The sequence below is a fragment of the Hetaerina americana genome, unplaced genomic scaffold (genome assembly GCF_022747635.1).
Source record: "Hetaerina americana unplaced genomic scaffold, ioHetAmer1.1.p SCAF_2, whole genome shotgun sequence".
Taxonomy (NCBI): Eukaryota; Metazoa; Arthropoda; class Insecta; order Odonata; family Calopterygidae; genus Hetaerina; species Hetaerina americana.
Window position 1 is genome coordinate 69796712 of NW_027286763.1, and position 18122 is coordinate 69814833.

Genomic DNA, 18122 nt, shown 5'->3' on the forward strand with positions numbered 1-18122 from the left:
GGAGAATTTTTCCTTTCACATGCCTAATTACTTCATTGTCATGACATTCTTAATATGCTTGTATACGTATGATTAAAGTCATAATCACCATATGAATACTATGTTTATATGTTTTCCTATACTTAGGAGGATTACATGATTTTGGAGAAGGATGCACAGAAAACTGAGGTGTTGACAGATTGCCAGAGATTAGCAATTCAGCTGAGAGTTTGTGAGAAAGAAATTCTTCAAGGAGCTGTTGAATATGCTGAGCAGCGGCTTCGGCCCTGATTTGTATGTGATGGATTTATCAATATGTGTATTTCTCTGCATCAGGCAGTATTTTTGTCAGGTTGTTATGGAACATGAAGTCAATTGTCTCCTGTGCCATATCCACTAATGTAGCCCTCCTGCTTATGTAACTATCTATATGAATTACTCATGTGAAGAAATTGTTGGATATTATGGAAAATATTTTTGAGGTTGCTGTTTCGAATAAATGTCACTATGTCATATGTTTGATAAACTTTCTCTTTTTTTTTAAATTATTCCCACTCCATAATTTTGTCATTTACCTTAAAATGTATTACTTTCTCATGTTTTGATTCTCTAAATGTATTTTAAAGGCAAGAAATAAGGTTAATTGAATGTAATATTTTTACTATCATGAAGGCTGTCCAAAAATTAGAAACAATTACTCTTTGTTGATGTTTTGTAAAGGTGTTTCTACATATGTATTTTTTGGAATCCTTGATTCCAACATACATAAAGTGTTAATCAAGAGTGAATGATGAATGCACTTGTGTGATCTGTATGTACAAGATTAAATGTATGGTAGCACATATTCTATAAACTCCTTATGTTGCAAGTCATTTCTGCAGGCATTGCATTTAAGAATCTGTATTATGATGTGCAGTTTTTTTTAAGTTTCTAAGGCCTTTGTTGTTATTTGTTTCCTTAACATCTTGATCAAACCAGAAACACACTCAGGTGGTGATCATAGTGATGATACATTGGTTAAATGTAAATAAAATGTACATTTAAGTTGGCATATATTTCCTTTGAGAGCTTCAATGCTTCTGAAAACAAAAAAGAAATTTCTTTATAATTAGCCTTCTGTGAAATCCTTTCTTTGCAAAAATTTGGAAAGGTAATCATTAATTAATTCACTTTTCCTCAAACTTTAGTAATGGATCTAAAATTGCTTCACAATCATTTTTTATAATAATATGTGTTCCTATGTGATAAGTACCTACATATTTGGGTTTCATAAAATGGAAATGTCATTTATTTTTGTGACTTTACAACTTTTCTGCACGAAGGTGACCATTGAAGTTCTTGTTGTTATTTTCCATGGAAACTTATTGTTTTTGGCATCTGTTATACTCATCTCAATGTTGGAAATGAATCAATCAGTGTAATTCAAAAACTGATACATAAAAAAAATGATTATTCTCATTGAAATTTTCTTTTTATTTTTTAATTAACTGTGATATCATGCTGGCCACTTATTCCTTGAAAATAGCGATAACTATGTAAAACACTTGAATACACTACCTCCTTAAAAAGAAGAATGTTCATTGGTTTTGAGATACTTTAGAATTTCTCCTTGGGTTTTATTCAATTTTTCGTCATGACATGGAATGGCACCATGGAAATCATGAACTCAGCCAGTCCCGTGAAGTTTTATCAGGGTATCAGTGTGAATATCTAGCACTTCAAATGAGAAAGTCATTGTCTTGAGAATAATTCAGACAAGAATTTTATTAGGCATGCTAAATATTCAAGTCACTACTCTCCCTGAAAGACATGGGAGGGTATGACTGAAAGACTGAGAGTATATCACTTACTCCAAGGTAGCATTCATCTCCTTCATGTCATTTCAATAATGGGGATGTATTCCCGTGGGGCAATAATGAAAAACATATTTATCTCAATTTCAAGTTCATTCTGAAGTTTTAACATGTGCACACTTTAACACTCATTAATAATTACATTACAATCTAAATGAAATAGATACCAAAATAAGAATGCAATCATCTAATAGTAGATATCAAACATATGCAACCACAGAGTGCAGAATCCTTGAAATTGACAGAGCTGCAATTAAATATTAATATTTTTCAACCAGTGCTCTGTTTACCTCTTCAAAATATATTTCCTGATGCACAAAATATGTGTTTTCTTGAGAAGCCACTAAAAGAAATGGGAAAAGAATTCAAAATTTCTCCTGCAAAATATATACTATGGAAATTTCCATGGTCCTAGCTAGGATTTATGCTAACAGAGGGCAAGACACTCAACTGCCTCATGAAATGAGCTCTTCCTGGCTACACTGATGGATGCTTCTGGAGACAATGATTCACCATTCTGGGATCACTAAACTATTAGCATTACTCATCAATTGTTGGTCTGGTGGCAGCGGTGTAACATTCTCGCTTGCAAAGCCAAAGATCGCGAGTTCAATTCTCACTTAGGTGGGTTTTTCTCCATCTTGGACTGGGGTGTTTTTAATTGTCTTCAATGAATGTCTAACATTTAGGGTTTAGGTGGAAGAAGTGACTATATAGTCTCAATCTCACCCCAATAAAATACCTTAAATAAATATGACTGTAAACCTTGATTGGGTAGAACAAATGCACTAGTTCACCATATGAGTTCTAACTGAGAGCTTCTGAATGCAGTAATATGTAATGCCATGGTTCATCAAAAACTATCTCAACCCTAACCTGGTAGACTACTGTTAATAATAATGATCAGGCGATCATACCTGTACAAATACACAATTCCTATAGACCTGTGATCATATTCCTGTGGAAATGTACCTGGGGCCTCTATGCTGTCCTCTGCTCAGTTCTCTTTTCATTGACAGTTGCTTTATATGGAAACTAATCCATTCCCTCCAGGTTTAATTGGCTTCTTCTGAGTCTCTGCAGACAGGCAATACGGTGGCCATGCAGAATCATCACTACCTCTTCCTTTCTTACACATCTCTCATGACCCTCTCTAGTCTCCAATGGTTGCTGAAGTGGATGATTTCATTGCAACCTTCCATCTCACTCCTGCATTGGAACCCTTGCCTACCTGCCACTCCATCAGTGATCACAACACTTGTTTATTACCTCTGAAGACCAAATTTTTATTATTCCTTTAAGTATATTAACTGGACCTCCTGATGTCATAAATGGTTTATTCTTAGGAATGTTTTGGAGTGTAGTGTTAAAGAAAGAAAGTATTTTACCAACGTGAGATGCTAACAAAAGAATCTTTGGGTGCAATAGCATGTGAAATTCCACTAAGTATCTGCATCCTGTTTTAGACATGAGAATATACCCTGAATTGTCAAATGATTCAATTAGTCCTTTCCAGCCCTTTAACTCACCTAATGCCTAATCCAGATGATTTGGTCCTCTGCAAAATCCCTTCACCCAAGTCCACTGACTAATTGTGAGGAAACTCAATTGAGTGGGTAGTCTGGTTGCTTCAGTATAAGTTCTCCTCAAACCCAGCCTATATTTCTCAGCTGACTGGACGATACTGAGGAAACAAGAGGAAAAATTCTTCATGTTCTCTTTACACAAATGCCTCACTTTTCAGCAATATTTTAATTTAGTGTTTGGTAAGGACTAAGGTACCCACCAATTACTCTACTCCATTCTTCTACCTGATTCCTTAAGCTCCTTGCCACAAAACCTCTCAGTGATTCAGCCAATTGTCCCCTCTGCTGAACCCATTTGAACATGCACATGCATCCGGTACATAACTTCCACCACAATCTGTTTCAATCCTTCATCCACTGTAAATCACCAAAGTCGCTTATTTATCCACATTACTGACCCCCTCCACAAAATATGCATCCCTTCCAAGGCCAATGCCATCCAAAAGCTAACTGAAATTTCCATTTAACTCTTTTCCAATCCACTAGTTACCACATATGATACCATAATTATGATGCAGATCTCCTTCACCCTCATGCCAAACGTGAGTAGTGATTTTGTCGCATCAGTAAATTACTAAACATAACTATGTGTAGTTTTATTCCATTTTATGGCAAACAAACTACGCAGAATACCTCTTGCTAGGTCTACAACCATATTCTGGACCCTTTTATGCTCTTTGCTTTCTTTTTCGTGGTTCTTGCCTTTGAATAACAAATCTATAGTACACACATTAATAAGACCGAAATGGTTGGATTAAAATGACTGGGTATTGATTTTATATTTTTTATCAAAAGTTTTTGAGTCGGATCAATTTGGAACACTAAGTTTTGTAACTATTGTAAAAATGTGGCAATCAGTGCATGAAAGTAGTAGCATATGTGTATGCTTATGATTCGCGGCTACAATATCATCTACCTTAAAATAACGCAACAATAAGTTCTTCGAAATTTTAAAAGCCTTGGAAGTCTTACCATCATATACAAAATACAGTATAAATAAATATTTAAAATGCATATTAGCCTTGAAATGAAATACTACAGTAATAACATGTAAAACACTAAAATAATGGAACTCTCTCCATAGCAATAAAGATAGATAGATAGATTGATAGAGGTCTTTATTAAAGAGATAACATAGAAATACAGCTCACTAATGCATGGTAATTCACCACATAAATTTTCCTGATTAGCAATTGATTATTAAAAAGAAGCATCAAACAAGCACTTAAGAATAATGTAAGAGGAGTTCAATATTACAAAATTGAACAGGCAGCCATGAAAACAGTTCTATGTGGCCTCAATGTATGGAACTTTTAATTTTCCAGTCATACATTAATACTTTTTGTTCATTGATCCCATTCATATCACCAATTGCTATGCCCGTTGTTGGAGAGAATAAAATAAATAAAATGGTGAAAAATGCTTACAAAAGCTTTAAAAACTGGGCATATTTGACATTCCTGAATCAACGTGAATATCATGTCCATTCAACCATGAATTTGAATTTCATTGATTCAGAGAAAAAAATACTTTTCATATTTAGAAATAGATTATAAAATAAAGTAGATATAAGTTTGAAATTTGTATAGCAATGGGTAACTTACACATAAGGCTTCATAATGTTAACATTGCAGACTGATGACTAAATATCTACTTTAGCTAACAAAGTGAAGAAAATTAGGCAACAATATAAAAGGCATTAAAGCTAATTCCTTATATGATCTCTTCAGAGTATGTTAATATTCAGACACCAGGAAAAATGTATTTTGCAATACCAAAATGAATATATATATATATTTTTTTGTGTGCATATATATATATATATATATATATATATATTTAATTATTTAATTTAATTTAGGTAATCTACTGGTTAAAGTAGATTTTTGGGTGGATACAACTACCAAATAAATATTGTATTACTCCTGGCAAAACACAAAATCCAGCATCCTACTCTGCATCAGGTCCCTCTTCATCTCTGAGTACTTCCTTCCTCCCAGCCAACATCCCTATCCTGTTTCTTCCCTTTCCTCGTTTGTCTAACATTCTCCCCTCTATTACAGTTGTCAACATCCCACTGCCAATCAATATGCCCCTCATCCATTTTTCCTACCTCCATAGGATTTCTCCCAACAAACCCCTCTCTTCGCCCACAATACCAAGTACTTCCTCATTTGTTTCCTTCTCGGTCCATTTCACCTTCTCCATTATTCTCCACACCCACATTTCAAAAGCTACTTCAATGACCACGTTTCCGCGCCGTACATAGCTACCCTCCATATCAAAGTTTTTACGAGTCTTTTCTTAACACCCTTACTCAACGTACCTGTCATCAACTCCCTCCTCCTTGTGAAAGCCTCTTTACCTATTCTTCTCCTTACATCCATGCTACTTTGACCGTGTTGGTCCAAAACACTTCTGATATACGTGAACTGTTCTACCTGCTCTAGTTTTTGTCCTCCTATTTTAATGTTTAGCTTAGCCTTTTTCTTCCTAGAAAATCACATAACCTTTGTTTTATTAATATTGATTTTCATCCCATACCTGTCGCACTGAGTTTCCAATTCACTCAGCAATACTTGCAACTACTTGGCTGACTGACAAACTAAAGCTTGGTCATCAGCGAACCTAACTGATTTTACGAATTCTCCACCCACTTTCATTCCTACCTCCAGTTCTTCCCATGCCTCTTTAATCACTTCCTCTACCTATAGGTTGAACAGCAACGGTGATAATTGGCTATTCTGTCTTAAAAAAAACCCCAGGCCATGGTAGTGACAACAGGGGAGGCAGGGAGGACATTACCACCCTTTATATATGGGACTAAAGGTTTTATTTTCTCCCAGAAATAAGAGAGGCTGTGACCCAACCTTAAGTGTAAGATGGTCAACTTTCAACTTATTAACTTATCACCCTGCACTACCCACTCAAATCTGTTATTAGTAATCTCAAATGGTATATATACTACTGAATTGGCAACCTGTGCTTATCCTTTCAGCAGAGTTAATTTTTCTTCCTCTATATTCTATATTTTTCATCTTCTTGCCAAAATGCATCACTTGCCTAAGTCAAAATGTAGTGGTAATATCCATTATGCATTAGCTTGAAACATAAATGTCAACCTTTCAACCTTTGCCAAACATTTCAACATTTCCCCTGCCATGCATTATCTATTATTATGCATTATCTATTAAATGCATTATCTTGAAAAATAAGTTCAAAAGTTTCTTGCTGTGTGTCCAAAATGACATCTCCAAAACTAATATCTCACAATTATTTTTGGGTTTTAATACTTTGGGGCTCTCCCTAAATTTTTCAAGGCTTTTGGTAAAGGGAAGGGGAGAATTCCATTACATTATGTGTCCTTACTTGAGGGTGTGACAGGCGTTTCAGGAATCTTAAATATATCTAATGACAAAAGAAATTAACCTTGATCACCAAATATCAAACTGTGCAATGCTCACTCATGAAACTGTCATTTTATAATTACATTTTTTTAACATTTATGCTACCTGTTAAAGGAGTTTTAAAACATTTGTTTCATTTTATTGTACACATTCTGACCCCTGAAAAAAATGAAGAAAGCAAGCTGTCTTTCATGGCAGTGCAATTTTCTTCAGTACAAATATGAAATAAAACTGATCAGTAGATAATGACAGTGAAAAACGTCATCAAACAGAAATATACTCCTGGACTGCACTGGATATAGTTTCAACTCATTTGTTATTGATTATGAGGCACTTGCTTCACCCTCCTGACCAAATATTGAGAAAATTAAATGTATAAAATCTCCTCTTTTATTTTCTTGCAAAAGATTGAAATTATACCAAATAAATGTGTGATTGGCAATTGCACTGTATTTGGGTCTATGTGAAGGAAAGATAAGTGTTACAAGAATAAACTCGAAAGGGTCTCTACTCATGCAGAGAGGATACCATAGAACTACTGTAACCTAATATCATGATCTGCTAAATTAATATGATTAGCCATTTAAAGAAATTGAGTAATTTATTGGCAAATACATTTAAAAGGTACTATTCACCATTACAAATATAGTTGGGCTAAGAATAAAGGAGGCTAGGAACTATATGAAATTTAGGCTTTCACTCATATAGGTCATCTCTATGGGTTTAAAACAACAAGCTACTTATATTTCAGGTGGAACGTTATGCAGTAAATAAGATCAAGACAGCTACTAAGACGCATTTTTTGGTGTAAAGTTAGGTGGTAATTTGCAATTAATAACACAGAGAAAGAGATTCAGGGGTATAGGATTTTATAAAAGTAATATCTTAAACATCGGAAACATATTCAATGGCATGAGTATCCAAAATTGCATAAGTGTAAAAATTGTGCAGACCTTACCAATGTAGCCAGAAAGTTACACATAATTATACTAGAACTCGCATATTTCTAGAGATTTAGAATAGGCTAAGCCTTAGCTTAGTTTATATTTATGCATATTAGATATTGGCAGTTTTTAAATTTGGGATCATGGAAGCCAACATTTTTTCCAGCTAATTCAAAGAGCACTTGCTGGTTAATAAATTCATTTGCCAGCCTGCTATGGTCATCTGGCACAACATTGTTGATGATCAATGAGACAGTGCAATCAAATAGCACTATGAATGCTAGCATAGCCACATGCTCCTGGACTACTCTGGATATAACTTCAACCCATTCAGTACTGAATATGATGCACTAGCCTCTTCCTCCTGGTCTTTGTCCTTGTGATTAGCATCACTATCCCATAATGATGTTGAAGCTTCATCATTGTCATGAGCTAGGAGCTAATTATTTTCCATTGGCCTCAAATATATTGTGAACTCAGACTGCAAATTGTCCATTTGTTTACCAAACTTTGCTGTCAAGGTGCTCAGCTTTTTAATTATTTTAGATATGTAGTAGTTGATTATGGGGATAACTGGGCTTGCAGTTTTATAACCTTCACTACAACTATCCTTTATTATACTTTAAAAGGTGATCATCATTTCTATTAATTCCTTAAGTTCATTAATTTGAATTCCTAATATGATGAATTCTTATTAGTTTAATGAAAAGTTTCCCCCAATATACATGTAAGTATACACATCTATGATGATGATAAAGAAATATTTGGATGCAATAAAATTTAAAATCCAACCTAGTATCTGCACAGTTATTGATTTAGGAATGTGCGTTCTTCTTTGTCATCATGTTCCTCTTAACATCTCAAATCTTCCATTGCTACATTGATATTGTGATAGCCAGTAACAATGTTTATTACCATTTCAATGAGGTGACTCAAAGATTCAGCTCTCCTAAGAGCACTTGCTACAACAAGATCCAATACATAGGACATCTCTAATCTCTCCAAACATGCCTTGATGGAAAAAAATGAAAAGTATAGTTTCTTATATGTATTCCAATAATATTCCCAGTAAATTTTTACTTTCATATTTTTTCTATGAAATGTATAGTTAGAGTCGGAAAGCAATGAATATCATTGGAGACTGCATATGAAGGACAGCATGTAAATCAGATCAAGAATGAAATATTGGAAAGTCTTAACTCTCATGGAATGAATGATAATTTTCTTAAAACAGAAAGCCATTTATTTGGTCTAGCATATGATTGAGCCTTCATGATATTAAGTAGAATAAATAGAGTTGTAGCAAATTTTTAAATCTATTCCCAAGCTAGCTATTTACTGTGTACTCCAAAAGATCCAAGATTATATATTTGACTTTTAAATAAGAGTATTTATTGCCTCAAAAAAAGGAGGGAGAAATCCAAACCATGGGCTAATTTATTAGAATTAGGATCTAACCTATGCATAATGGATCTATCTGTTTATGTGAAAGTTGTTTCAATCATTGTGTGTATGTAGATGACCTGCTTTTGCTGAGTAATAGACAGTGTACTATAGGGACAAAAGGAAGGTTTCCAATTGTTTAGATGCATGAGATTTGAGTGACATAAAATTTCATCTATGAACATTAATAAACTGCATAAGGGGAATATGGTGATTTATCAGGAGTCTTATATTGAAGGGATACGACAGGAATTTTTTAAAGATTTTAGTGCTTTGTTAGAGGTGGTATGCATTAATGTTGAAAGTGATGAAGATGAAAAATTTTATCAGAACACTTACCGGAGGGTTGCTGGAAGCCAATTGTACATAGGAGGGACAACCAGAGCAAATAAAGTGAATGTAGTGTGCCTGGTCAGTCAATTTTGCTAGGAACTAGCTGCAGCGAATTGGCAGAAAGTGTAACTTATTTTTCAATATTTCAGGAGTAAAAAGTCAAGAAGCCTTCATTTTGGAAAACTGATGAACCTGTAAAAATATTGACAGATGCTGATTGGGCAAACAATAAGGTGGATGCAAAATCCATTTTAGGTTTTTTTCCATGAGCAGGGTTGCAGTTTATTTGCACAGTAGAAAGCCAAAACATATTGCTACATCATGTACCCATGTTGAGTACATAGCTATGCTTCAATGTCTCCACATTTCTATGAATGTGGGATTTCTTGCTGTATTTAGTGCAAGAAATGTTTCTGCCAAAGCAATGCTAAAGTTTTGCACACAATTCAAGAGCAATGTGTATTTCTGAAATAACAGCTATACTGATATAAGTATGTACATACATGTAAAATATCATTGATACTGTTTTTGAATATGTAAAATAAAAAAAAAATTGTAGGCCTTTTTATGAAACCTCTTCTTGGGCCGAGGACCAAAGAGCAGCAAGCAGAATAGATATTTATTGGAAGCATCAAAGTTGAATGGAAATGCTTAATGTATTAATGAATGCATAGCATAATTGGTGTGAATTGTTTATTTGCGGTGAATGTGGTATTTAAGCGATAAAGAGAAGTGAATTTTTTTGTGATTAATTGATTATGTATCAAATTTTGAGGAGAGGTGTCGGTAGTTGCATAACTTCATACATGTTATATTGGTAGTTTTGCTGAGTATTACATATTTGTTTAATGTATTAAAATTTATTGAGCTGCACAATGAAGTGGCATTAATAAATATAATAGAAAGTTTTATTGGCCATTGGAAGGATGAGCTCGTTTTTCACTCACAATTTTGCACTTAGAAATACAACCTTTAGTAAATATATTCCACAGTAGATAGCAAGATAAGGAAAAGCTAATTCCATATTATGGCATTAAACCCAATATAGCCCATTAAACGCAATACTACCCATTTATCTAGAGTTTGCATCATATATCTGTCCTAAATGTTTTCTGTGTTTTACCTTGGCACTTATTATCTGTAAACTAATTACTTTTACTCATTTTGTCATTAGTAGCCTTTTTTTCTTCAAATTTTTCCATAAATATTTCCCTTTCTTCCTTCTGGCACACCACATCAGTATCGATTACTGTAAGAGAAACAGAAGGGTACCTGAGGTGGACATTTAATAACTCAGAGGATGACGAGATCATCATATATATGTATAAATTAATATTAACAAACCAAGTTTATTGTTCATATTTGATAATCAGAAGGTATCATAATAAAGCAGAATAATTGAAGGCTAGAAATAGAATATTTTAATTCTTTGAGAAAAAGATGTACATATAGGAACCAAATATAGCAACCAATAGCTTCAATGCACATGCAAATGTGTTTCTACAAGTAGAATGTAAAGACTGCTTAAGACACAAACTTGGAAATTTTAACACTCTTCAGCATACGTTAAATGTTTATATTATTTATGTTTATTGTTTGATATTGTTTCTGTGTGAGTTGGTGGAATTTATTTACGATTCAACAGAATTAAAAAACACTTAGTTAATTCCACATAAAAATCTTAAACATATTACATATGACCTGAAGATGTCACACAGCAATGAAACAATTGTCATTTTAAGATTTTTATGTAAATGAACAAAGGTTTCACGTTCTTTTAAATCTTAAAGCCCTCTATGACTTCTCTTTGGGTGCAAGACTAGAGAAGTGAAGCAGCACAAAATAGAAAATTATCAAAAATGGCACAATAAGAAAATGATAGGCTTAAAATAGGTTGAAAATTAAATGAAAAAGTGATGAATTAATATCAGGTATAACTGAAGGAAATATAGGACAAGATAATCAAAGAAGATCAATGATACCATAAAGCTGGAAGATGTCAGTGCAAGAAACTATGTTAGAATATATGGATTTATTGCTTGAAGAGTTGCTACAAACTAATTCATTCCCCATGATTAGGGCAAATAGTAAATGTAAAAGTAAAGTAACAAAAATAATACTGGAAGGCATTACGAGCATAAGAGCTAAAAATAAAATGCTATATGCTTATATACATATATATATATTTACTTCTATATCTTCAGATGAAGACGGATTGTTTCCGTCGAAATATCAAGAAAATACGTGTGAGTGTTCTTCTTTTTTTGTGTTTCTATATTGTGTGTTACTGTGTATTGTACTATATATATATATATATATATATATATATATATATATATATATATATATATATATATATATATATATATATATATATATATATATATACACTCACATAATCAAGTATTATGTGTGTATTAAAATTCCTTCAGTGTTTTAAAAGAAAATATTGTACTACACCTTGGTAAAGAAAGTATAGCCACTAAAAATATTTTGCTTGCATCATTTTTTTACTATCCTTATTATCTGTTGCTCGTCTTCCCATTAGCATTGCATATTTAACAACTTATACTTCAATGGATATAAAAGTAAGCCCTTTTAAAACCTATCTCTAGAGATTTTACACAAACTATAATTGTCAAACTCTTCCACCAACATTATCCAAAGTCATCAGTTTTTGAATAACTTAATGTCCATAAAAAACAACCAAATTGTGATACTTTTATTATTGCATTGACAATAGAACATACATGGTTTGTATATAAAGTATCGGGAAAAGTTTAAAAAGTTCAGAAAAGTAGATTTACTTCAGATATTGGTACAATACCTAGAAACTTTTCTAAGTACATCCCTTGAGCATAAACACACTTTTACCAGTAGCTATTTCATGACTCGAAGGCTCCCTGATAGGTGGAATCTGGAAGTTTCTTAAGGGTATGCATGGAAGTTTCTTTGACGGCACTTAGGGTCCCATGGTGGTGTCCTTTGATGGAGGATTTCACTTTTAGGAATAGAAAAGAGTCTGCTGGGGTCAAGTCAGGACTGTATGGGGGTTGGAGAATTGTCATGATATCATTGCAGAAGGTCTTTAAAAGCAGACATTCGACTCTGCTCTTGGTCGTCCGTCAAGACCTTCAGGACGAGTTTAGTCCAGATCTTGCGCATCACCAAATTTTCAGTGATAATGGTGTGCACTGTCATCTCATCAATGCCAATACGATCAACCTTCATATGCACACTAAACTGATGGTCTAAATTCAGCACTTCATGCATACAAAAGGAGAAACTTGTGACCGATATTTTTTGTAAAAACCTTGTGTTTAACAACATATTGGGAATATTTTCATTTATTACTGCTATGAAATATGGTAGATAGATAGATGATCATTTTTATTTTGAGGTGAGATTGAGACCAAGGAGTCTCTTCTACCTCCTAACCCTTGAGTGTTTACCAAAAAATAAACTACTTTCATTCTAATCAACAACTATTAATAAACTATTACAGCTAAGTAAACTGTGAAATTCTATCCTAAAATTCACATGATGTCCCCCAAAAATGTTAATACTGTCTTGTTGAATGTCAAAGAGGGGAGCATCAAAATACAGCTCTTGCTTAGCAGTGCACCTTCTGCATTATGTATGCACATCATCTCTCAAAACTAGGGAGATTCTGAAATTTTTGTGGTGTTTCTTTTTATTTCTGCAGTGACTTTGCCTTAAGCAAGGAAAATCAAGCTTAGGGTGGTCATTCTAGGATGTATGCTGAGAAGACATCTATGATTTAGCATGTATTTCTATAGTGATCAGAAAATCATAATGTGATATTCAATGGTAGATCATGAGTGATTTTCTAACTCCTTCCTCAAATACTCATTTAGTATATTTATGCTTTGCTCCGTAATATTTTATTACTCTTACACTCTGCTTTGGCATACCACTTGATGTAGGGTGGTAAGGAAGACATTGTTACTGTCGTTCGTATGGGAGGAGATTAACTTAGCTAATTGGTAAGAGGGATCATAGCATGTGGTGATTTATTAATGGAGAGAAAATGCAGTCATAAAATGCTTCAACTTCAACATGAACTGTCCCTTAACGAGCTTCAAACAACTGTGAAAAACTCTCAACCATGACCAAGATTCTATGGCCTTAATGTGATAAGAAATTAAATGAACATGCTCCGAATGAGAGTTTAGTTTTGGCCAGGGTATGAAGTACTTCAATAGAAGACATTTGTATGAGTCACATGATAGAATTCCCAACACCCCACCAAATCTTCAGTATCCATATCAGTTGACCTTTGGCCCCTCACAGACTGAGGAATTATTACTCTATTTCCACAATGTAGGCATTCATTAGTTGCAGTCAGCTCATTTTTGCATGTGGCATGTGGGCATACATACAGCCTAATGAACCCTTTTGCTGCTGTGAACATACCTAGTACATCCGCACTGTAGGCTGCGGTGAATGTACCTTTTCACCCTGTCTGTGGTGTGCTATCATACTTTGAAATTTATAAAAATTGTGTCCCTCAACATAAATTCATAAAAATATTCCATCAAATAAATGGTGAATTTAGATTCTATTTTTTATTTAGATTATTTTATTATTTCGGAAGTAATAAGGGTTACGGAGACATGACATCCTCCACTTTTTCTGCAAATGAGAAGTAGGATTCTGGAGAGTGAACCGCAGTGAAAGGGTTAAGACGTTTTGACCATATCCTGTCCAAAAAAATTGGAGAATATTTGAAGTATTAAGTCATTGGCTAAACAGGACTTCACACTAAAATTATCCAAGTTGATTGAAACAGGGAAACTACACCTTATATCTCAAATGGTGTCTTAAGACGGGTAATCAAAAAAGATGCCAGACTTCTCCTTCTGATATGAGGGCATATCCCTCTGAAGACAAGATGCAACAAATGTTGGAATTATGACATTGAGAATGAGAATTTTCTTCAGTACTTGGGTATTAGAGATATTAGTGAATATTTGGACATATAAAAACTTGAGAAACTTATGAATCCCAAATATTGCAGCTAAAGCCTCTTGCTCCACTTGGACATAACCTCTCTCTACTATTGTGAGGGTCATGGATGTGAGACTAGTCATGAATATGTATGTATAACTGATCCCACCACTCCTGCTTTTACCTAATATGAGAGTAGCATCACTCAATATTGGGAGGCAATTGTATCACATTGTATCACATGAAGGGGTTCATGCATTGCTATGAAATAACTTTTCCCAAGCAGGTTGAAACTTTCCTGAAATGTATATTCAAACTCTTATGACAAATGAAAATGAGCATTTTATGCTAAAATTTTGCATTGGTCTAAGGATAGTAGAGGACTTTGAGATAAAATTACTGAAATAATTGAATATGTCTAAATAAGATTACAGCTCTGCACATTTTTGGGAATAGTGCTATCTTATAGAGCTTTCATTCCCCCCCTCTGAGAACTGAATTCCAAACTTGTCAAGAGCATGTCATTAATACTCAATGTTGGGTTATAAACTGCCCATCTCAGGTTTAATTAGAGGCATAGATATCTATTGGGGTAGCCTAACACTCAATGAGTTTTTTTTGGTAGTCAGATTGACTATTAGCAAAAGTTATGTGTTATGGATGTAAAAGTCCACCACTTAAGACTTTGTAGTAAAGTTTGCAGTAGAGTGTATTCCTAAATGACTACTACTGTAGCCATGAAACATTCCAGTGGCAACAGATGCACTTTATAGAGATAAAATTTGTAATGAAAATGTGAGAATTCTTAAGATTCCACTGATAATACCAACTGAATTCTCTCTGCCTTAGGTGATGGAATCTGCCTTAGGTGATGGATGAAAAAACACCTTACTCTTAAGAGATTTGTAAGGGTTTCACTCCTCTACTCTTGGTAGGGTGTATTTGTCTCTCTTGACAATAAAATGCATGGCATTTTTATAGTCTAGACTGTCAAGGTTCCTTTTTGGGACCTTACCTGAATGGATTAGAACACTCTTAGTGTATATCAGTGTGAGGATTACAATTAGAAATATTGGTGAAACCCTTGTTTTTATTTTTACATTAAAAAAAATTTCATCATGATTATTCTTAAGTAGGTCTCTTTGGTTGGAAAAATCACATTTATTTACAACCTCCATAATTAGTGGATTTGAACTTTGACTCAAGGACGATAAGAGGAAGGACTACCATTTTTATGCAGGACTTGATGGCACATTGTGACTGGCTCTTTATTATTGAATCAACCATTGATGCCAACCTGATCAGTACTGTAGTCATACAAACATTTTCCTCTTGGAAAACACCTTGGAAACGTTCCAAAACTCATTACTGCAACTTGTTCACAAATATCCACTTCTTAATCAATATATCCATAACTTTTAATGGCACATTTCCAAATATTAGATTCAATACTATTAAAACAATAAATTTACATTTCTGAAAAGTTGGGATTGGGGTACCCTGTTGGTTAGCTACTTGGGATTATGTGTTTGGCAATTTCTTCATCCGATCATCCCAAGCAATGGCATAGCGGGCTGTAGGGAGGGGAGATGGAACAACAAACTGATATTATGCAACTCACTTACCATTTTTTTTACTGACTGAACATTTTTACTGACTGCACTGAAAAGAATTTTAGCATAATAATAATAAATTTTTCATTTTTCTATATAAAATGTAACACTTACTCATAATTCTTACTGCAGAAATACAGGATAAAGAGTTTGTATGGCAAGAAATATATTTAGGATCCCATTTTTTATAATACAACATTTAAAATTTCTAAAAGGTCAAAATTGTCAGTACAAAATATATAAGTATTATATAATATAGCCATAAACACAGTAATCAACCCGAAGGTCGGTTTGGCAGGCGATTGTAGAGTTCACCCAGTACTGAGCCCGAGGGTGTGTGAAGGGTGTGTGAAATTCATAGAACCTACCTTAACCGGTAGATTACTTTAAAAAAAAATAAAGTATAGCATTGTATATTATTTTTTATCACATGATTTTCATGTCAAACCCCTTGACGAAGGCAATAGTTCAGCATGAAAGTTAAATGACCAGTTTGCAACACAACAATTCATTATTTCATCCAAATTTTGGAGAGTGATAGGATTTTCATGGATGGCGATACATAAATTGACTCCTGCTGAAAGGAGGAGTTGTGGAGAAGGAAAGCATCGGATGGAAAGTGAGAGGAGAGCAGGGGTCAAAGAGCTGAAAGGAATATAGGAGAGGTTGAAACAATATGGGAGGTTAAGACTGCAATCTCAGTCTTACATTAATGGAGACGAAGACATCAGACTTTGTGGGTTGGGAAGAAATTCGTTTCAACGGTTTCCGGCTATCTAATATTCTCATTTACAGCCATCGTACTTTGCATAAAATCATAATGTTAAAAAGACTTTGAAGTCATTCTCAACACACTGGCAAGCAAAGATATCCAACCCTCACGTCTCCAAAAATAATGTCGAAAATCAGCGATTCTCAGAGGTATACCTGGGGTTGGACTTTTAAGGTTGGGGGAAAAAACTGTCCCCTCTTACCCTTCCCTGTCTGCCCTACTGCTCCCATATAATGTGTAGTTACAGTTCAGCCCCTCAGAATGTCACAACTTCACCGACCACTGCATGGATGGGGTTTTCTTGCACTCCTGGGCAATGCAATCCCACCTTTTACAATGGTGGCATTTTCGTGTCATCATACCAAAGAAATTTGGTTTCTAGTTTCGACTGCAGTGCTAACAGCTGGAGGATGAAGTCTCATTTGTCTGATTCTTCCCCAGTTGCCATCTCCAGGAATCTCCATGTACATCACCGGTGGAGGAAAACTGCATTGAACGCAGTAGCTGTGCTTGGTGGTCGGTACTATCCCTTGTGCAAGAACACAAGCTTTCTTGAGCGATAAATTAACCTCCATAGTCATCCTCTTTTGAATTACGAGGGTCATCCGGAAAGTAGTACCCGTTCGTGAAATAAAGACACAAAAGTAAATATTAACAAACATAAAAAATTTTATTTGAAAGAGGATACTTTAAACTACTTCTCAACATAATCTCCAAGCAAATTAAGGCATTTGTCATAACGTGTGACAAGTTTCTGTATTCCTGCTGCATAGTCCTTCGCCGCCAGCTCATTGAGATACGCGAGGGACCCATCTTGCACAAATTTTTGCATAATGCAGATGGTGTTTAACAATTTGATGAACAATTGTTCGAGAAACATTGGGAAAATGCTCACAGATGTCATCAATTGTGACGCGCCGATCGTTCCTCACGAATTCGTCAACTGAGCTCACCAGTTGGTCTGTAATGACAGACGGTCTCTCCGAACGCTCATCGTCGTGTGTGTTCCCCCTCCCCATGTTGAAGTTGCGACACCACCGCCGAACAGACGACTCGTCCATTACATTGTCTCCATACACCTCCTTTAATTGGCGATGAATATCACATGGGCGAACGTTTCTTGCATTGAGGAATTTAATCACTGCCCTCACTTCACAACTGGCGGCGTTCTCAATTTTTTTAAACATTGTAAACAATCACAGAAACAACACAGGCAATGCT

General features: G+C 34.6%; 1 protein-coding gene across 2 annotated transcripts in view; it reads left to right on the forward strand.

Moving 5' to 3' along the window:
* The window catches only part of Setd3 (SET domain containing 3), a 95035-nt gene extending 93628 nt beyond the window's left edge, over positions 1-1407 (forward strand). For both annotated transcript variants that reach the window (XM_071585344.1, XM_071585345.1), the window contains one exon: positions 127-1407. In XM_071585344.1, the coding sequence (XP_071441445.1) occupies positions 127-270 (144 nt within the window). In that variant the 3' untranslated portion in view covers positions 271-1407. The remainder of the gene's footprint in view (positions 1-126) is intronic.
* The last annotated feature ends 16715 nt before the right edge of the window (positions 1408-18122 follow it).